At 35.7% G+C, this 18950-nt stretch overlaps 1 protein-coding gene and 1 pseudogene across 1 annotated transcript in view; both read left to right on the top strand.

Annotated features, from left to right (window-relative positions):
* Positions 1-18950, top strand: part of USO1 (USO1 vesicle transport factor) — a 95683-nt gene that overhangs the window by 69703 nt on the left and 7030 nt on the right. The window contains exons 11-20 of the mRNA XM_032149949.2: positions 1240-1328; positions 1733-1887; positions 4775-4986; positions 10905-11015; positions 11642-11760; positions 11916-12097; positions 12377-12498; positions 15543-15681; positions 16549-16712; positions 17909-17995. Coding sequence (XP_032005840.1) covers positions 1240-1328; positions 1733-1887; positions 4775-4986; positions 10905-11015; positions 11642-11760; positions 11916-12097; positions 12377-12498; positions 15543-15681; positions 16549-16712; positions 17909-17995 — 1380 coding nt within the window. The remainder of the gene's footprint in view (positions 1-1239; positions 1329-1732; positions 1888-4774; positions 4987-10904; positions 11016-11641; positions 11761-11915; positions 12098-12376; positions 12499-15542; positions 15682-16548; positions 16713-17908; positions 17996-18950) is intronic.
* On the top strand, positions 5869-6001 carry LOC116477043 (U4 spliceosomal RNA; annotated as a pseudogene).

Raw genomic sequence — 18950 nt, 5'->3', positions numbered from 1 at the left:
ACTGCACCCGGCCATTATTTGTCTTAATTTTCTAAAAAAAAAGAATAAATAACAGAATTTTTTTTATTTTTTGCTCTTTCATTCTGAAAATGTCATTCCTCTACTTTCAGAATTAATTTAATGTTTGGCTAGATATGGAATTCAGGGTTGGAAATCACTAATACTCAACTTTCCGAACATCATTCCAGTGTTGCTGTTAGGAAGTTTGAAGTTTGAAGCCATTATAATCCTACTTTTTTTTTTTTAATTGTAATCTTTTTCTCTCTGGAAACTTTTGAGATCTGTTATTTTTGATTTTCTGAAATTTACTGATGATGTGCTGTCCTGTGGACCTTTTCCCCACTCCCTTGCTCCCCAGTTATTTTTATCGTTCACTGAGCACCTTTAGCTGGAAATATACATCCTTCAGTTCTGAGGATGTTTTTGGCATTGCCTGATAATTTTCTCTTTTCTGTTTTGTGTTGCTGTTGTTGTTGTTGTTTCTTGCTCTATTTCCCAGGCTGGAGTGCAGTGGCACTATTTCGGCTTACTGTAACCTCCACCTCCTAGGTTCAAGCATTTCTCCTGCCTTAGCCTCCCAAGTAATGGGGATTACAGGCACACACCACCTCGCCCAGCTAATTTTGTATTTGTAGTAGAGACAGGGTTTCACCATGTTGGTCAGGCTGGTCTCAAACTCCTGACCTCAAGTGATCCACCCACCTGGGCCTCCCAAAGTGCTGGGATTACAAGCGTGAGCCACCACGCCTGGCTTCTTTTCTGTTCTCTTTCTGCAACTCTATTAGTAGACTTTCTGGGTAATTTGTCTTTTTAAAAATTAATTTTTAATTAACAAATAAAAATGGTATATATTTATCTTGTATAACATGTTTTGAAATAGTCTTTTTATTTTTTAATTTCATCCTTAAATTGAATTTTTTAAACTTTTAAATTTGTTCTTTGATTATTATTTTAAAACCTTTTTCTGTTTTTATAAAATATTTTATCTCGTAGAGAATAGTATTATAGTTTTTGAGATTTAAAATGCCTGTCAAGTGTTATTTTATTGGAGACCCATGCTTAATGCTTTAAAATTTTCCCTTGAGGAAGTGTTACAAGATTATAATGTTATCACTGATGTTTTTGTGCCTGAATTTTGGCACTTAAAAAGTGGAATATAAGATTTTTTTCTGTTGAAAACGTATTTTCCTTCTTGACTTAATTTCTCTAAATGTTCTTTTTCTTTCTTCCCCTTAACAGACCATAAATACTGTATCAGAAGTTATTCGAGGCTGCCAAATAAACCAAGACTACTTTGCATCTGTAAATGCACCTTCAAACCCACCAAGGTAGAAAAAGGGAAATACTGAGATTACTCTGAGGAAGTAAAAACTTTGGGTTGTTAATGTATCTCATATACACATCTTACTCTCTTTAAAGAAGTTTAGTTGTATGTTTTGAAACTAGAAATTATCTGACAAGATAAATGATATTGGTATTTTAAAAGAGTTGGTAGTCTTTGGAATTTAGATACTTAGATTCAGATATCATGTCGTCCACATCCTAGCTGTATGCCTTAAGCAAGCAGTCACTTCACTTCTGTCAGCTACAGTTTTCTGTGAAATAGAGATGGAAATACTTAACTTGCTGGTGTTCTGGTTATGATTCTTCAGTCAACAAAAATGACTGGTTATTGACTTGTATACTTGGGTTGCAGTGTTTCATTTTGTTCTTTTCTTTTTAAATGCAACAGACCGGCAATTGTAGTACTTCTCATGTCCATGGTTAATGAAAGGCAGCCATTTGTTTTGCGCTGTGCTGTTCTCTATTGTTTCCAGTGTTTCTTGTATAAAAACCAAAAAGGACAAGGAGAAATCGTGTCAACACTTTTACCTTCTACCATTGATGGTAAATAATTTAGTTCTAATTTTTATTTGAAAAAGTAAATCGTTGTCTTTCAAGCTTTTAATTGATTCTTTCTTTCTATGCTTTAGCCTAAAATACTTTGTATGCTTAGGAGAGAAAAAAAAAAAACAAAAACACCTGAATTCTAAGGCCTGCAGGTAAATTTAGACAACAGGCTTTGGAGTCAGACCAGAGTTTGCATTGTAGAATTTTCCCTTTTGCTGTATAACTTTTGCCGTATAACTTTTTAACTTGAGCCTTACTGAGTTATGGGGGCTAATAATACCATCTCTATGTGGGGTTAATACCCCATTAGGACCATTGTGAGGATTAATGCAGTTACATGCATTACATTACATAAAGTACTCACACCGAAACTTAGCATGTATAGATGCCAGTAAACAGAATTTACTGTTAATTATAATTGTCATTCTAAAGATGAATTTTGCCAAGTGCGGTGGCTCATGCCTGTAATCCCAACACTTTGGGAGGCCAAGGCGGGCAGATCACCTAAGACCAGGAGTTCGAGACCAGCCTATCCAACATGGTGAAACCCCGTATCTACTAAAAATACAAAAATTAGCTGGGCGTGGTGGCAGATGCCTTTAATCCCAGCTACTCAGGAGGCTGAGGCAGGAGAATCGCTCAAATCCTGGAGGCAGAGGCTGCAGTGAGCTGAGATTGTGCCACTGCACTCCAGCCTGGGCAACAACAGAGAGAGACTCTGCCTCAAAAATAAAAATTAAGAAAAAGAAAATGAATTTTACCATTAAATCACATTTAACTTTCAGTCTGTTGTTCTAGTATAGGTTAGAGTCATTACCCTTTTTATGGGTTCTTTAAATATTTCATCTTACCTAAGACAAATTTTTTAAATATTTACCTTTGTTAACTTTAAACTTTAAGAGCAGTTTCATAAAGGTAATTGGAAACATCAATAAAACTCATTTTAATTACATACATTGAGGTTTTTTGTTAGAATTTAAGTCTGTTTAATTAGACTTACCAAAAAAAATTTGGTAAAAAATTACCATAAAAAAATTATTGATCATTAATGAAAATAAGACCCTGATGTAGTAGAATGATCAAAATGTGGCATTTCCTTCAGTTTGTTTTAGAAATGTTGTTTTTAATTAAGGTAATTTTTTGGAATGTTACCATCATCAGTTTGATGCTGAAAATATTATAATACAAGTTGAGCATCCCAAGTCTGAAATCTGAAATGCTTCTTTTTTTTTTTTTTAACATTCCTTCAAATATTTAGCCTTTGTGTTTCAAATAATCTAATTGCACTCATTAAGTAATTTTGAAATGTATACTTAAGCCAGGCGTGGTGGCTTACACCTGCAATTCCAGCATTTTGGGAGGCCAAGGCAGGCATATTGCTTGAGTATAGGAGTTCAAGACCAGCCTGGGCAACATAGTGAAACCCCATCTCTACTAAAAATAAAAAATTTAGGCAGGGCTTGGTGGCTCACTCCTGTAATCCCAGCACTTTGGGAGGCCAAGGTGGGTGGATCACCTGAAGTCAGGAGTTCAAGACCAGCCTGGCGAACATGGTGAAAACCCGTCTCTATTAAAAATATAAAAATTAGCCGGGCGTGGTGGCGCATGCCTGTAATCCCAGCTACTGGGGAGACTGAGGCAGGAGAATCGCCTGAACTTGGGAGGCAGAGGTTGCAGTGAACTGAGATCATGCCATTGCACTCCAGCCTGGGCAACAAGAGTGAGACTCCATCTCAAAAAAAAAAAAAAATTAGCCAGGCATGGTGGTACACACCGGTAGTCCTAGCTACATGGGAGGCTGAGGTGGGAGAATCACCTGAGCCTGGGAGGTCGAGGCTGCGGTGAACTGAAATTGCACCACCGCACTCCAGTCTGGGCAAACAGAGTGAGACCCTCTCTCCAAAAAAAAAACAAAAAATAAAATATACACTTATTTTTTATTATAGTCACCCTGTTGTGCAATCAAATGGTATATCTTATTCATTCTTTCTAACAATATTTTTGTACTCATTATCCCCATCTTCCCTCTAACTTCCCACTACCCTGCCCTGCCTCTGATAACCACCTTTGTAATCTCTGTGTACATGAATTCCTACAAATTTTTAGATCCCACAAATAAAGGCAAATAAATTTTACCTTCTACCATTAATGGTAAATAATTTAGTTCTGATTTTTATTTGTTCTCACAAGTAAGTGAGAACAAATGTTTGTCTTTACATACCTGGCTTATTTCACTTAACATAATGATCTCCGGATTCATCTGTGTTGTTGTAAATGACTAGATCTCATTGTTTTGTATGGCTGAATAGTACTCCATTGTGTGTATATACCACATCTTCTTTCTGAAATACTTCTGGTCCCAAGCATTTTGGATAAGGGATACTCAACCTGTGTTTCTTTTCTCTCTCTCCTTTTTTTTTTTTGAAGATAAGTTATCACTCTTGTCCAGGTTGGAGTGCAGTGGCGCAGTCCATAGCTCACTGCAGCCTCAAACTCCTGGGCTCAAGTGATCCTCAGGCCTTAGCCTCCCAAGTAGCTGGGACTACAGGCATGCACCACCAACTCCTGGCCTCAAGGGATCTTCCCACCTCAGCCTCCCAAAGTGCTAGAATTACAGGCGTGAGCCACCATGCCCAGCCGCCACCTGTATTTCTTTGTTCTGTTACTTTTCTTCCAAGATAACTTTCTCTCATTGTTCATTTTGCTTTGAAAAGCAGACTTTTATCATTTTGAAAGTATATTTAATACTACTAATTAATACATGTTTAATGATTATATTTAATGGTATTTCACACTATTTTATGTGTACAGAAAGCAATTTATTTAAAATTTGGTTTACATCAAAATCTAATGTATTTTTATTGTCTGCCTGCCATCTTTGTAGCAACAGGTAATTCAGTTTCAGCTGGCCAGTTATTATGTGGAGGTTTGTTTTCTACTGATTCACTTTCAAACTGGTGTGCTGCTGTGGCCCTTGCCCATGCGTTGCAAGAAAATGCCACCCAGAAAGAACAGTTGCTCAGGGTTCAACTTGCTACAAGTATTGGCAACCCTCCAGTTTCTTTACTTCAACAGTGCACCAATATTCTTTCACAGGTAAAGTTTTCCATAAGGGAAAAAGTTCTATACGTTTTGATGTCAGTGATACAGGATTTAAGGATGTCTTTAGAAGATGCAGATGAAAAAGGACAGAGAAGACTTATTCTGCTTATTAGCTCATCATAATCAGAAACAGTTTTGTGGAGAAAAAGCAATAAATACTCTTAGAGGAATAGTTTTGCTAAATAGTTATAAGGTCTGCATCATGATGAAAATACATGTTCTGGGTAGAAAGGTATTTTGAGGGTTTTGTCTTGTTTTTAAATTATCCACAGTGTTCTTGCATGTCATTTTTCTCTTTCTTCTCAGTAACTGAATTCAGATTAGTTTATGGGAGGGAGTAAAGTAGTTCATAGCTGTGTATTTCCCTCTTTCTCTTCCCAAAGCAATTGATCATCTAGAAACAATAGATCAGTGGTCCCTTGCATATATAGTTATACAGTATATCCCCTTGAGGTTCGTGAGTTCTTAAATCCTTAAGTCCCCAGTGCATATAATTTACCTAGTAAAGATGTAGGAAAACATAACAAAAAATTTTTGCATGTCTTAGACTCTTAATGAGAACAACAAAGCTTTATTGAAGTGTAGGTGCTAGGTATTTAGGAATGTCGCTTTTTGTTACGTGATTTCCCCACATGTACCAGCCTTGCTATTGAACAGTTCAAGTTCATCCTTTAGCAAAACTCTAAAGTCGTTGACATTTAGAGTCACTCAGGGAAAGTAAAAATGTGACTAAATCTAAAATTGTTCTGTACACTGCTCTAGCAGTAGTTATCCTACCCGCTCCCCATAATAATGTGGTTGTGTCCTTCTTTAGTTTTTAATCCTGCCACACTCGTTGCATTTTTCTTTATTTTGAGCTTTTAAAGAAACATTAGTAGCTTTGCGCAGTGGCAGTATCGTAGCCAATGAGGTCTATCCGAGGCGTGATTATTGCTAATTGAAAACTTAAAGAAACATTAGCTCCATCCATAGAAATTATAAATGAAAGCTTAAAAAGTAACTATAGTGAAAAGGAAGTTGAAGTTTAAAATTGGTTTAATAGAAAGCTTATTTTGTCTTTATCACTTACCTCTTAGAGATTAAAAAAACTACCCCAAATTTTTATGTCTTTACTTACTACTTTGCATTCTCATGTTGCTGTTAACAACAGTTTTATTTTAAAGCCAAACAGTAATTATCTCTTGCATCACCATCACCACAGACTTCACTTTAACATTGAAATTACAATGAATGCATGATGAGAAGTGCTAAAGATGGTAGTGTCTTCCCCACTCTTAAGTAATCACAGTGCTATAAAATTATCCTTTATCTTCTAAAATATATATCCTCTAAATGTATCCTCTAACTTTTTATTGTATAAAAGAAGTCTCGTTAGAACCATCCTGTCCCAAATTATTCGCTTGAGTTTGTAGAGAGACTATGAAAATGTATTTGAGGGATTTTTCCAGATTTAGACTTTTCTAAAGTAGTAATATGAATGAATAATTTATAATGTATAATTTGCAGGGTGATAAGATCGACAGACGGGTATGTATCACTTGATTAAGCTTAGGCATTTTCCTCTTCCAGCAAAGCTTTTTCTCTGTCTTGGGTTTTGCTGATTGGTTTTTTTTAACTGCTTGTTTGAAGTTACATTCTACTCACACTTTTGCGTGTCAGCCAATTTATTTCTATTGTAAATGGCTCTCCAGTTTTTCTCCATGGGATATTGTATTGGTGTTACTAAACACTGTGGGAATGAGAATCTGAATCTATACTTGTGCTTCTTCTGGGGACGCTTGCACTTTCTGGATTTCCTTGGTTTCGGTTTTTTGTGTTTTTTCTCCAAGCTTGCCTATTTATTTTCTCTGAAGCCATTTCAAAGGAAGTAGAATTCAGGATTAAGAATTTTGTCTTTAATTAATCAGCATATGAAAGAATGTGATGATGATTTTTATACTAGATTATTTAAAATGTGCAATAGTAAGTATAATTTTATAATTTGAAATATTTTAAATGAAATATTATGGATTATTCTGAATATAATCCGTATGCTACAGCTACCACTAAGGATTCGTTTTTGCTGTGTGTGGGGAAAGTGCTATTTTTGTTTTGTTTTGTGTGAGTATTTGGCAGAAAAGGAGTGTACCTTAATATCTATGTTTGGGCATGAGTTTCAGTTGAATAACGTGGGTAGTAATAAATGAGGTCCTGTTATGAATTGTGTCTTTGTGTATGAGCATGATTTAACATGTGTCATTAACTTACACATACACATACATATTTTGCAGCTTTAGCCTGCAGAATTTTATATTAGGGAAAGTATTTTATAAGTATACATGTCAGTCATTTGAAAGGGAATTTTTTTTGAGGTATTAATTTATATACAATAAAATGCATAGACCTTCTGTGTTTCATGTGATGATTTTTGGTGTTTGAGTGTATCTCTGTAACCACCACCTGAAACAAGATGTAGAACATTTTCATAATCCCGGAAAGTTCCATCATGCTCTTTTCTTTCTTTTTTTTTTTGAGACGGAGTCTCACTCTGTTGCCCAGACTGGAGTGCAATGGCATGATCTTGGCTCACCACAACCTCTGCCTTCCGGGTTCAAGCGATTCTCCTGCCTCAGCCTCCTGAGTAGCTGGGATTACAGGTGCGCACCACCACGCCCAGCTAATTTTTGTATTTTTAGTAGAGACAGGGTTTCACCATGTTGGCCAGGCTGGTCTCGAACTCCTGATCTCAGGTGATCCACCCACCTGGCCTCCCAAAGTGCTGGGATTACAGGTGTGAGACACTGCGCCCAGCCCTCAGCTTCAAATATTTTGTTTGTAGTTCTCTTTTATCGTGTAAAATCTGTGGTTTATAATTACCCCCGAGAATGCTCTCAAATTACAGTTTTAGCCCCCATTTGTTTTCTCAGATCTTCTCAATGGTTCACACACTCTAGGGACTCTGAAAAGAGATGCGTACTTTTCCTTTTATTTATATCCTCTGCCCATTTTATATTAACATACTTAACCCTTGTTTTTAATATGAGTTACGGATTTTTTTTTTTTTTCTGGTATGTCATTTGTCTTTTGACCTTGGTGTTTTGTTTTGGATTTGTTTTTTTTTTCTCAGACTTATCTTTTATGGCTTCTGCATTTTAAGTCATACTTAGAAAAGGCCTTTCCATGTTCAGATTTTAAGGAATTTACTAGGCCAGGCGTGGTAGCTCACACCTGTATATTAGCACTTTGGAAGCTGAGGTGGGGGCATCACTTGAGCTCTGGAGTTCAAGGCTGCAGTGAGCTATGATTGCTGCACTCCAGCCTGATAGACAGAGCGAGACCCGGTCTTCACTCCCCCAAAAAAGGCTTTAAGGAATTATACTTCTATTTTTATCTTATACTTTCTGGTTTCTTTTTTTGCATTTAATTCTTTGTTCTGTTTTTCTCAGCGAACTGTATGAGATACAGATCCACTGATCTTTTTCTAGATAGCTATCTAGTTGTCCCAAAATCTTTTAAGTCTATTTGTAACTCACTGATGGTTATATGCTACCTTTTTCATATACTAAATTCTCATTTGTATATGGGCCCATTTTCTGGATTTTTGTATTTTGTCTCTTGATTCCTGCTTGTTCATGATCCATTATTCTCTTTCTTTTTTTTTTACAGTGTCCCTAGTTAATCTCACTTTTTTCATATGATCTTCAGAATCACGTTGTTTTGTTCCAGAAGTAAAAAAAAAAAAAAAAAAGTTTTAGTAATTTTTATTTGAATCACATTAATTTTATTTTTAATTTAATTTATAATTATTATTTTTTTTGAAATGGAGTCTCACTCTGTCACCCAGACTGGAGTGCAGTGTTGTGATCTCGGCTCACTGCAACCTCCACCTCCCAGGTTCAAGTGATTCTCCTGCCTCAGCCTCCCGAGTAGCTGGGACTACAGGCGCACGCCACCTCGCCTGGCTAATTTTTGTATTTTTGGTAGAGACAGGGTTTCACCATGTTAGTCAGGCTGGTCTCGAACTGCGGACCTCAGGTGATCCAACCTGCCTTGGCCTCCCAAAGTGCTGGGGTTACGGGCACATTAATTTTATAAATTAACTTAGAATTAATATCTTTGTGATGTTGAGTCTCCTATCTAAGAACATGGTGGCTTTCTATTAGTTTATGTCCACTTCTGTGCTCTTTAGGAGTGTTTTAAAATTTTCCTTGTTTAGATTTTATACCATTTTGATTAGGTTCACTCCTGAGTACTTTATCTTTTTTTGTCTCTGTAATAAATGGAGTGTTTCATTCTGTCTTTTAACTGGTTATATTTGACTTTGCTCTTATCCTTCAATTAGACCCCAAAAGCCATGCTTTTAGAAGATTCTGATTTAAATCTTATTCTGTTTTTTTTTTTACTCATACATCAGCCAGTGATTTGATAGGATGTTCTTATAGATACAATGTGGGTATATTTGGTACCTGCAAATGGTTATTCTAAGTAATAATGAACTTATATATAACCAGGTGGATGAACAAAACATTCGCATTTATAATTCAAGTAGTTGTACGTTTTCTGTGGCACCTAGTCAGTTGAGAGTGACTGGTTTTTAACTTTCCAGTTTACATGGATGACTTGAAGATATATTGTGGGCATGGTAATGACGTAGAGGCAAGGAAACAGTAAAAATAATGCACCATGTAAAAACTAAATTTGTATCAGTGCTTACCTGGCAAATCATTTGAAGAGGTCCTGTTTGAACTTAATTCAGTATTAAATATACCTAAAAATAGATTATAGAAGAGTCAAGATGTTGGCATCAAGGTTGGTGAAATTAGAATAGTCTGGGTGGTAGAAATTTTTCAGAACACAGTGATGGTTACTTTAAATTCATTCCTTGTCTAGATCTTTGAATTATATTTTGGACATTTTATGAGACTTTCCCCAAAGTGATGCATTACTATTCTGATTTTCATTATTTTTATTTCAAACAAGTTTTGTTTTGTTTTGTTTTGTTTTGTTTTGTTTTAAAAAGATACAGGTTATAGGAATATAAATATGGGCACTGTCAATATTGTGAACTAAGAGAATATTCTACCTAGGAGATGTAAATGTGTTGTATTAAAATTTTGTAAACTAATTTTCATTATTAACTATACTTGGCAGCTGTTAATGGTTTGGGGCACTTGGCTAATTTAAATCTTCCTCTTGATTGTGTTTGTGATTTCTCATCTGGTGTGTGATGACTGAATTTGTAGTATGGTTTATTTATTGTTAGAGAATATATTCTCTCATGGAATTTGACTGAATGATTCAGGGGATTATTTTTTGTATTTTTCTTGATTTTTTTGTTTTGTTTTGTTTTTTTTTTTGAAGAAAGTAGAATTTTCCTTTTATCAGGAACTTTTTTTTTTTTTTTTTGACTTTTTTTTTTTTTTATTATACTTTAGGGTTTTAGGGTACATTTACATATGTATCCATGTGCCATGTTGATTTCCTGCACCCATTAACTCGTCATTTAGCCTGTCCCTCCCCCCTCCCCCCACCCCAGGAACTTGTTTTTAAACTTCTGACTGAAATATTATAAATTTGCTTGGCAAATTTATTGTAAAGGGTCTTGGGATTAATAGATTATTTTAAAGCCTCCACACTATAATTTTTTTCCTTAGCAGACAAGGTTTTTAAACTAATCATATTTTAAATAACCCAGTATATGCCTCTGAACATGAATCAATTCTAATTTCTGCACTCTGTTAATTTTAGGAAGTGCAGCCTGTGGTGCATACAAGAATTTATTCTCTTGTTTAGTTTTTTAAAACTAGCTTTCTGGCTCATCTCTTATAAGATGTTAAAGTTCTTTTCATGCAAATGGAAGGGATCTTAGGGCAACTTTAAGTTTGAAAAATACAAAATGAATGGAAAGATTTCTACCAATTTATCTGTTGCAGGGAAGCAAAATACAAACAAGAGTTGGATTATTAATGTTGCTTTGTACCTGGCTAAGCAATTGTCCCATTGCAGTAACACATTTTCTTCACAATTCAGCCAATGTTCCATTCGTATCCTTTATGTTTTAGTAACATACATGTAAGTATTTATATCTTTTTTAGTTTTTCTTCTCAATTAGAAGTAGCTCTATGCCCAAAATATTTGAATTCTCCACTATCTTATCTGTGTTGCAACTTTTTAAACTGTTAAGGTTGTAATGATGCTTGTTTAAGTTGTGTGTGTGGTTTGTTTTATGCTGGGTTGTAATACATATATGAAATTTCTTTTTTTTCTTTTTTTCTTTTTTTTTTGGGATGAAGTCTCACTCTGTCTCCCAGGCTGGAGTGTAGTGGCGCGATCTCGGCTCACTGCAACTTCCGCCTCCGAGGTTCAAGCAATTCTCCTGCCTCAGCCTCCTGAGTAGCTGGGATTTACAGGTGTGCGCAACCACACCCGGCTAATTTTTGTATTTTTAGTAGAGACATGTTGGCCAGGCTGGTCTCAAACTCCTGACCTCAGGTGATCTACCCACCTTGGCCTCCCAAAGTGCTGGGATTACAGGCATGAGCCACCACACCTAGCCTATATATGGAATTTCTTATGGGAACTCTTATGTGAAGTATTAATGTATGTCAAATTCAAATTGCAAAATATACTAGATATTTTCAATCCTTAGCCTCCTTAACAAAGATTTCAGCTTACAGGACAAATTGCAGAAAATCTTGGAGAAGAAGAGCAGTTGGTCCAAGGCTTATGTGCCCTTTTGTTGGGCATTTCGATTTATTTCAATGATAACTCACTTGAGAGCTACATGAAGTAAGTAAGGGGAAGATGATTTTCTAATGGCATCAAGAGATAATGATGCATTTTTTTTTTTTTTTTTTTTTTGCCAAAGCATTATGTAGACCAAGCTTTTATGTTTTGTTTTGATTTTATTTTTTTAAAGCATTTCAATATCCTTATCTCCGTAGAGAGAAACTAAAACAACTAATTGAGAAGAGGATTGGCAAAGAGAATTTCATAGAGAAACTAGGATTTATTAGCAAACATGAGTTGTATTCCAGAGCATCTCAGAAACCCCAGCCAAACTTTCCCAGTCCAGAATACATGATATTTGATCATGAGTTTACGAAGCTGGTAAAAGAACTTGAAGGTAAGACTGAAGATTTATATTGATATTTGATGGAAAGTAATTATGTTTATATTGTACATGTGTATTCTGGATACATACAGGTTATATGATAACTCTAAAGGTATATTTTTTTCCTAGCTCTTGATCTGTAGCCCATTGAAGGACATTTGGCTTTCAGTAAGATTGAAAAGATTATTTCTTACCTATCATGGAGTTAGGTTATATGTTTTTACTAAGTCTTAATAGTAAAATAGTATTTAAAACGTTTAAAACAGATTTTAAATAAGCTTTCTTTTATAGGTGTTATAACTAAGGCTATTTATAAGTCCAGTGAAGAAGATAAAAAAGAAGAAGAGGTGAAAAAAACATTAGAACAGCATGACAATATTGTGACTCACTACAAAAATATGATTCGAGAGCAAGTAAGTACTAATGAACTGTATATACCCTCTGATTACCAATAGGCACTTTCTGCTTTAAGGAAGAATTTTTTTCTGACATTTCAAATGAACGAGGATATAGAAAGCAAAACTCATTATTTTTCAAAGCATCTGAGTATTCAACAAACAGAGTGCTTAATATGTGCTAAGCACCATGCAGCTGATTTATTAGATTATGATGAGTGGATAAAGATGAAACTACATTTGCGGAATCATCAGTTGACATTTTCTTTCCAGGATACCAGTGAACTTTCGTTACTTGCATTGTGTTGAGTACCCTAAACCTTCATTATATTCCTTCAAAATGTTTTCTTGACTTTTACTCTCATTTAATTTCTTATATTTACCTTGATTGGAATTCTAGAAAGTGCTGAAAAATGAGGTTATTAATGTTTTTAAAATTCCAGTGTCATAAAAAATACAATAGTGGCAGACCCTGTGGGATAGATTCATCCCCTTCCCTCTACTGCTGTCCACACCTGTCTACTAATTGTGCACAGTTTATGGCAGGTATGGCAAGTAAAAGCATAGATAGAACCCTTTAAATTGACAACTGTTTATATCTTATTTTCTTCCTCACAATCTACATCACTGAGATTAGTTTGTTTTTTATTTAGACAGAGTCTTGCTCTTGTTTCCCAGGCTGGAGTGCAGTGGCGCAATCTCGGCTCACTGTAACCTCTGCCTCCCAGGTTCAAGCAATTCTCTTACCTCAACCTCGCAAGTAGCTGGGATTATAGGCATGTGCCACCATGGTGCCTAATTTTTATATTTTTAGTAGAGATGAGGTTTCACCGTGTTGGCTGGTGTTGATCTCCTGACCTCGGGTGATCCGCCTGCCTCAGCCTTCCGAAGTGCTGGGATTATAGGCATGAGCCACTGTGCCCAGCCTACTGAGATTAAAATTTTAAGAAAGAATGAAAATATGGTGGTATATTTAGCATTCATTCTAAGCTTTTCAGTTTAAAAGTAAATCAGTCAATAAATTATCATCTTAGAATGGTAAAATTTGAATCATCAAACTACCTGTGGTTATTAGGATTTTTCATCTATATCTGGGTACAAAGATGGAGTCATTTCCAGTTGCTAAAATGTAGTACTATCTTTGGAACAGTGAAAAAACAAATAGTTGGAATGTGATATAGAGTCTATACTTGGGGCTGCAAATACAGTTGATTTGGCAAAAGAAAAGAGTGATTGACACAGTTACGCTAATGACTCTTCTTTAGAAATGTTCATTTTAGGCTGAGGCAGGAGAATGGCGTGAACCCCGGAGGCGGAGCTTGCAGTGAGCCAAGATTGCGCCACTGCACTCCAGCCTGGGCGACAGAGCGAGACTCCGTCTCAAAAAAAAAAAAAAAAAAGAAATGTTCATTTTAAATATTCTTACCATTTAAAATGCTTTTTGGCATTAGGCCACAAGCATCTAGAACTGTAAAATGTTTATATCCTTTGAATGACATTTGATAATTCATCCTAAGGAAATTCTCCAAAATTCAGGAAAACAATTATATGGACTAAAATATATATTGTAATGAAATTTGTCACTTTGAAAAATGGAAAGCAATGTTAAGTAGATGCAATACAATTTATATTCAGTGTTTTTGATGCTGAGGTTGCTTTCCATTTTTCTTTTTTTTTTTTTTTTTGTTTTGAGACAGTTTCGCTCTTGTTGCCCAGGCGGGAGTGCAATGGCTGAGCACGGTGCCTCATCTGTAATCCCAGCACTTTGGGAGGCCGAGGTGGGCAGATTACCTGAGGTTGGGAGTTCGAGATCAATCTGACCAACATGGAGAAACCCCGTCTCTACTAAAAATACAAAAAAATTAGCTGGGCATGGTGGCACATGCCTGTAATCCCAGCTACTCAGGAGGCTGAGGTAGGAGAATCGCTTGAACCTGGGAGGCGGAGGTTACAGTGAGCCGAGATCGCACCATTGCACTCCAGCCTGGGCAACAAGAGCAAAACTCTGTCTCAAAAAAAAAACAAGAAAAAAAGAAAGAAAAGAAAAGAAAAATGGAAAGCAACCTTAGCATCAAAAACATTGAATATAAATTGTATTGGATCTACTTAATTAGATAGTGAGGATTAAAAATTATGGTTTGAAAACTATGTAGCAATATGGGGAAATTATGGTAGAATGTTAAGTAAATTAAAGGCTACATAATTATATATATATACCGATTGTAACAAATTTTGAACCATGGATTGGGAAAAAATTAGAAGAAAATAAAGAAATACATCAAATTCCGGCCGGGCACAGTGGCTCACACCTGTAATCCCAGCACTTTGGGAGGCTGAGACCGGTGGATCACCTGAGGTCAGGAGTTTGAGACCAGCCTGGCCAACATGGTGAAACCCCATCTCTACTAAAAATACAAAAACATTAGCTGGGCATGGCAGCGGGCGCCTGTAATCCCAGCTACTCAGGAGGCTGAGGCAGGAGAATTGCTTGAACCTGGGAGGCGGAGGTTGCAGTGAGCTGGATTGCGCCACTGCACTCCAGCCTGGGCGATAAGAGCGAAACTCCGTCTCAAAAAAAAAAAAAAAAAGAAAGGAAAGAAATACATCAAATTCCAACTATAGTTTTATTATGATGGTAAAAGTTGGAAGCTCTTTTTTTAATTTCCTATATTTATTTTCTCATTGTCTTTTAATATTAAAAATAATATAGAAGCATATGTATACATACATATACTAAATTTCTTAAATAGTTTGATGTAAATTTTTAAATGGTTTTATGACCATAAAATGGAGTTTTTTCATTTCATTTCCCGCTATAATTGCAGGCTATGCTATGGTGTTTATTAATGGAGCCTTCTTTGAAATCTTGTAGTTCTGCTGCATGTTAATTGGCCTTGATGGATATATTAACACACCAAGTTGCTTAATTACTGAATGATTTTGGAAGTGTTGAGCACTTTAGCATACTGTCCCAAAATGACCTCTGATTTTTAAAATGTGTTCACCTTCTTAATGCTAACTAGTATGACTTGAAAACACATGAATTATGTTTTGTTTCACAGGATCTCCAACTTGACGAATTAAGGCAGCAGGTTTCTACATTAAAATGTCAAAATGAACAGCTCCAGACGGCAGTCACACAGCAAGTATCTCAGATCCAGCAGCACAAAGACCAGTATAATCTTCTTAAAATACAGCTAGGTAAGCATAGCTGAGCCATCACTATGATAGCACTCAGGTCATTCTTTCCTCAAGAGCTAGACAAAGTAAAAGATTCTTTCTGTGGACTAGTATTTTTCTAACCTTCATCATGGTGACAAAAATGTAAATCGGAGTTTAAAGCAAAATAGCATGACAGTTATGAGTAATTAAGACTGGACCTTTAGAGATTGAAGTCCAAGCTTCTTGCTACCTGTTTATCTGGCCCATTGATTCTCAACGCTGGCTGTATATTAGAATCTCCTGAGATGCTTTTTTTAAAAAAAATACTAATGCTGATACCACAATAGTGTTTCTGATTTAATAAATCTGGGATTAGGTCCAGGGATCAGTAACTAGTACAAGCCCACCAGGTGATTCTAATGTATAGCTGATTAAGAATGACCGATGTAATCTTTCAGTTTCCTCTTCTGCAAAATGAAGATAGTAATAACATTTGAGAACTAAATGAAATAATAAGTGAAAAATTTAAGTTGTGCCTGGAAAATGGCAAGAGCTCCACTGCTTTTAAATAGTATTATCCTACGGTGCTTGTGAAGATTTTTTAAAGGGATTTTATTTTCTCATATTCAGTTGACAGAATTGGAATTAAAATTACTGTAATTCTTAATCATAGATCACCAGACCATGCAGTTTAGTCAAGGCTGTGCTGTTTTTTCTCCCAGAAATTCGGAAAATACTATCAGTTCACTATTTTTATCAATATACCATTCTGCAAAGATGAAATGTGATTGCAAAAATGCTGCCAAAGTAATTGAATTAAGAAAATGATATATTTGAATCTTCTAGTTCAAAAATGAAAAACTGAAGTTTCCCATTGGCTTTTAAAATGTTATGTCTGTCTAACAGGAAAAGACAATCAGCATCAAGGTTCTTACAGTGAGGGGGCTCAGATGAATGGCATTCAGCCAGAAGAAATTGGTAGATTGCGAGAAGAGATAGAAGAATTAAAATGTAATCAGGAACTTTTACAAAGCCAGCTGACTGAAAAGGACTCTATGATTGAAAATCTGGTAAGTAAATGTTTAAAAAGTTAAAATAAGAGTTCAAGAGTGGTTCTCATTATCCTGCCTTTTTTTTTTTTTTTTCCTTGGATCTCTTAAGCCAGAATATCATATGTTAAGATTTTACAGGATGGGCCAGGCACAGTGGCTCACACCTGTAATCCTAGCACTTTGGGAGGCTGAGGTGGGCAGATCACCTGAGGTCAGGAGTTCGAGACTAGCCTGGCCAACATGGCGAAACCCTGTCTCTACTAAAAATACAAAAATTAGCCAGGCATGGTGGCAGGCACCTGTAGTCCCAGCTACTCAGGAGGCTGAGGCAGGAGAATCTCATAAACCCAGGAGGTAGAGGTTGCAGTGAGCCGAGAACACCCCACTTCACCTCATTGCCTGTGCGACAAAGGGAGACTTTCCATCTAAAAAAAAAAAAAAAAAAAAAAAGATTTTACAGGATGAGCTTTAGAGTCAAACTGTTTAAGCTTCAATGCTTCCTGGCTCATTGAATTTAAGCAATTTAGTTAACTTCTTTAAACTTGTTTCCTGATCTCTAAAATGGTAGTGGTAATGTCTAGTTCATTGTTGTGAGATTTAAGTGAAATACTCTTCTAATACATGGAAATTATTTAATAAATGTCTGCTTTTATGCTCTTTCTCCATATGAACGCAGGTAAATGCTTAGATTTAATAAATTGCTCGGTAAAATACAAATTTTTTTTTTCTTTAGAGACAGAGTCTCGCTCTGTTAGCCCAGGCTGGAGCACAGTGGCGCAATCTCGGCTCACTGCAACCTCCACCTCCCAGATTCTAGCAGTTCTCCTGCCTCAGCCTCCCGAGTAGCTGGGATTATAGGTGCATGCTGCCACGCCCGGCTAATTTTTTGTATTTTAGTAGAGACAGGGTTTCACTGTGTTGCCCAGGCTGGTCTCGCATTCCTGAGCTCAGGCAATCCACTGGCCTTGGCCTCCCAAAGTGCTGGGAATACAGGTGTGAGCCACCGCACCCGGCTTACAAATGGATTTTTAGCCATGAAAAAGTTGTAGACAATATGTGCTGTGTTGAAATTTTATCTTGGGCATAAAAATTAAAAGGTTGATGTGAATTTTTTGGTAAGCACATATGATATAGTTTATATGTGTACAGTTCTATTTTTTTCTCATCTCTTTAGACTGAATATATTTTATAGTTTATTTTTGTGTTATTTGTAGAAATCTTCCCAAACATCTGGCACAAATGAACAGTCTTCAGCAATAGTTTCAGCTAGAGATTCTGAACAAGTTGCCGAATTAAAACAGGTAATTTTCCACTTTGATCCAATTGTACTTTGTCATGTTTTAGTTATAATAGAATAACAGCCCTATAGTTTCACAAATCTAGAACTATATTAGCAGATGTAAGTAAAATTTAAGACAACCATTTGAAAATCCAGAAGCTGTTTCTATTTATATGGTAATAGTACTTTGCTTTTTATTGTGTTTTTATTTTTCAGAGGTATTCTTTTTAAAAAATCTCAGCATCTCACCCATGTTATTTATAGATTATCAGTGAACTAACAAGGAAAAAGTTAAATTTATAACTTGAAAATATGAAAATGTAAAATGCCTAATTTTCATATACTATGATAATTGCTTGACTAAATGTATGGGGTTTTTAAACTGGTCTAGAAAATACAGAATTTTAGAATTGGAAAAGAGAAAAACAAAAGATAAACTTACCTATATCTCAATTAAATGACTCCAGCTAAAAAGCAAAATAAACTTTTTCTGTGGTAATTTATAACATCTGGAAAAGCAAGTTAAACTTTTTTCTACTTGCTTATAGTATTTATAAATTCCTGTTAAACTAGATCATACAGATTTACCTTTATCCAATGAAAAAATTTAAATGTATTGTTCAAGAAAAGAATCAAAAAAGAGAAATGAACTATGTATACTTACAATTAAATAATGTAGCAACTGGAAGAAAACTCTAGAGTATATTATCCCCAAACAGGTTCTGGGGTTTTTTTTCTTTCCTCTTCTCTTTTCTTCTCTCTCTTTTCTTCTTTCCCTCCGTTCTTTCTTGTTATAAAAGAAATGCATACTTCTTTTTTTTTTTTTTTAATCTAAGCAATACTAAAAAAGTGACCATCCTTACTAACCTAGGACTGACTGACTTCCTTCTCTTTCCACTAAGCAACTGGCCCTAGTCCACTGACATGGCTGCTTTGAAAGAGAAATGACTGAGAAATTTCTACATTAACTACCAGAA

Source organism: Hylobates moloch, unplaced genomic scaffold (genome assembly GCF_009828535.3).
Source record: "Hylobates moloch isolate HMO894 unplaced genomic scaffold, HMol_V3 SCAFFOLD_2, whole genome shotgun sequence".
NCBI classification, from domain to species: domain Eukaryota; kingdom Metazoa; phylum Chordata; class Mammalia; order Primates; family Hylobatidae; genus Hylobates; species Hylobates moloch.
Note: the sequence above shows the minus strand (reverse complement) of the source record. Positions and strands in the feature narration are given on the sequence as shown.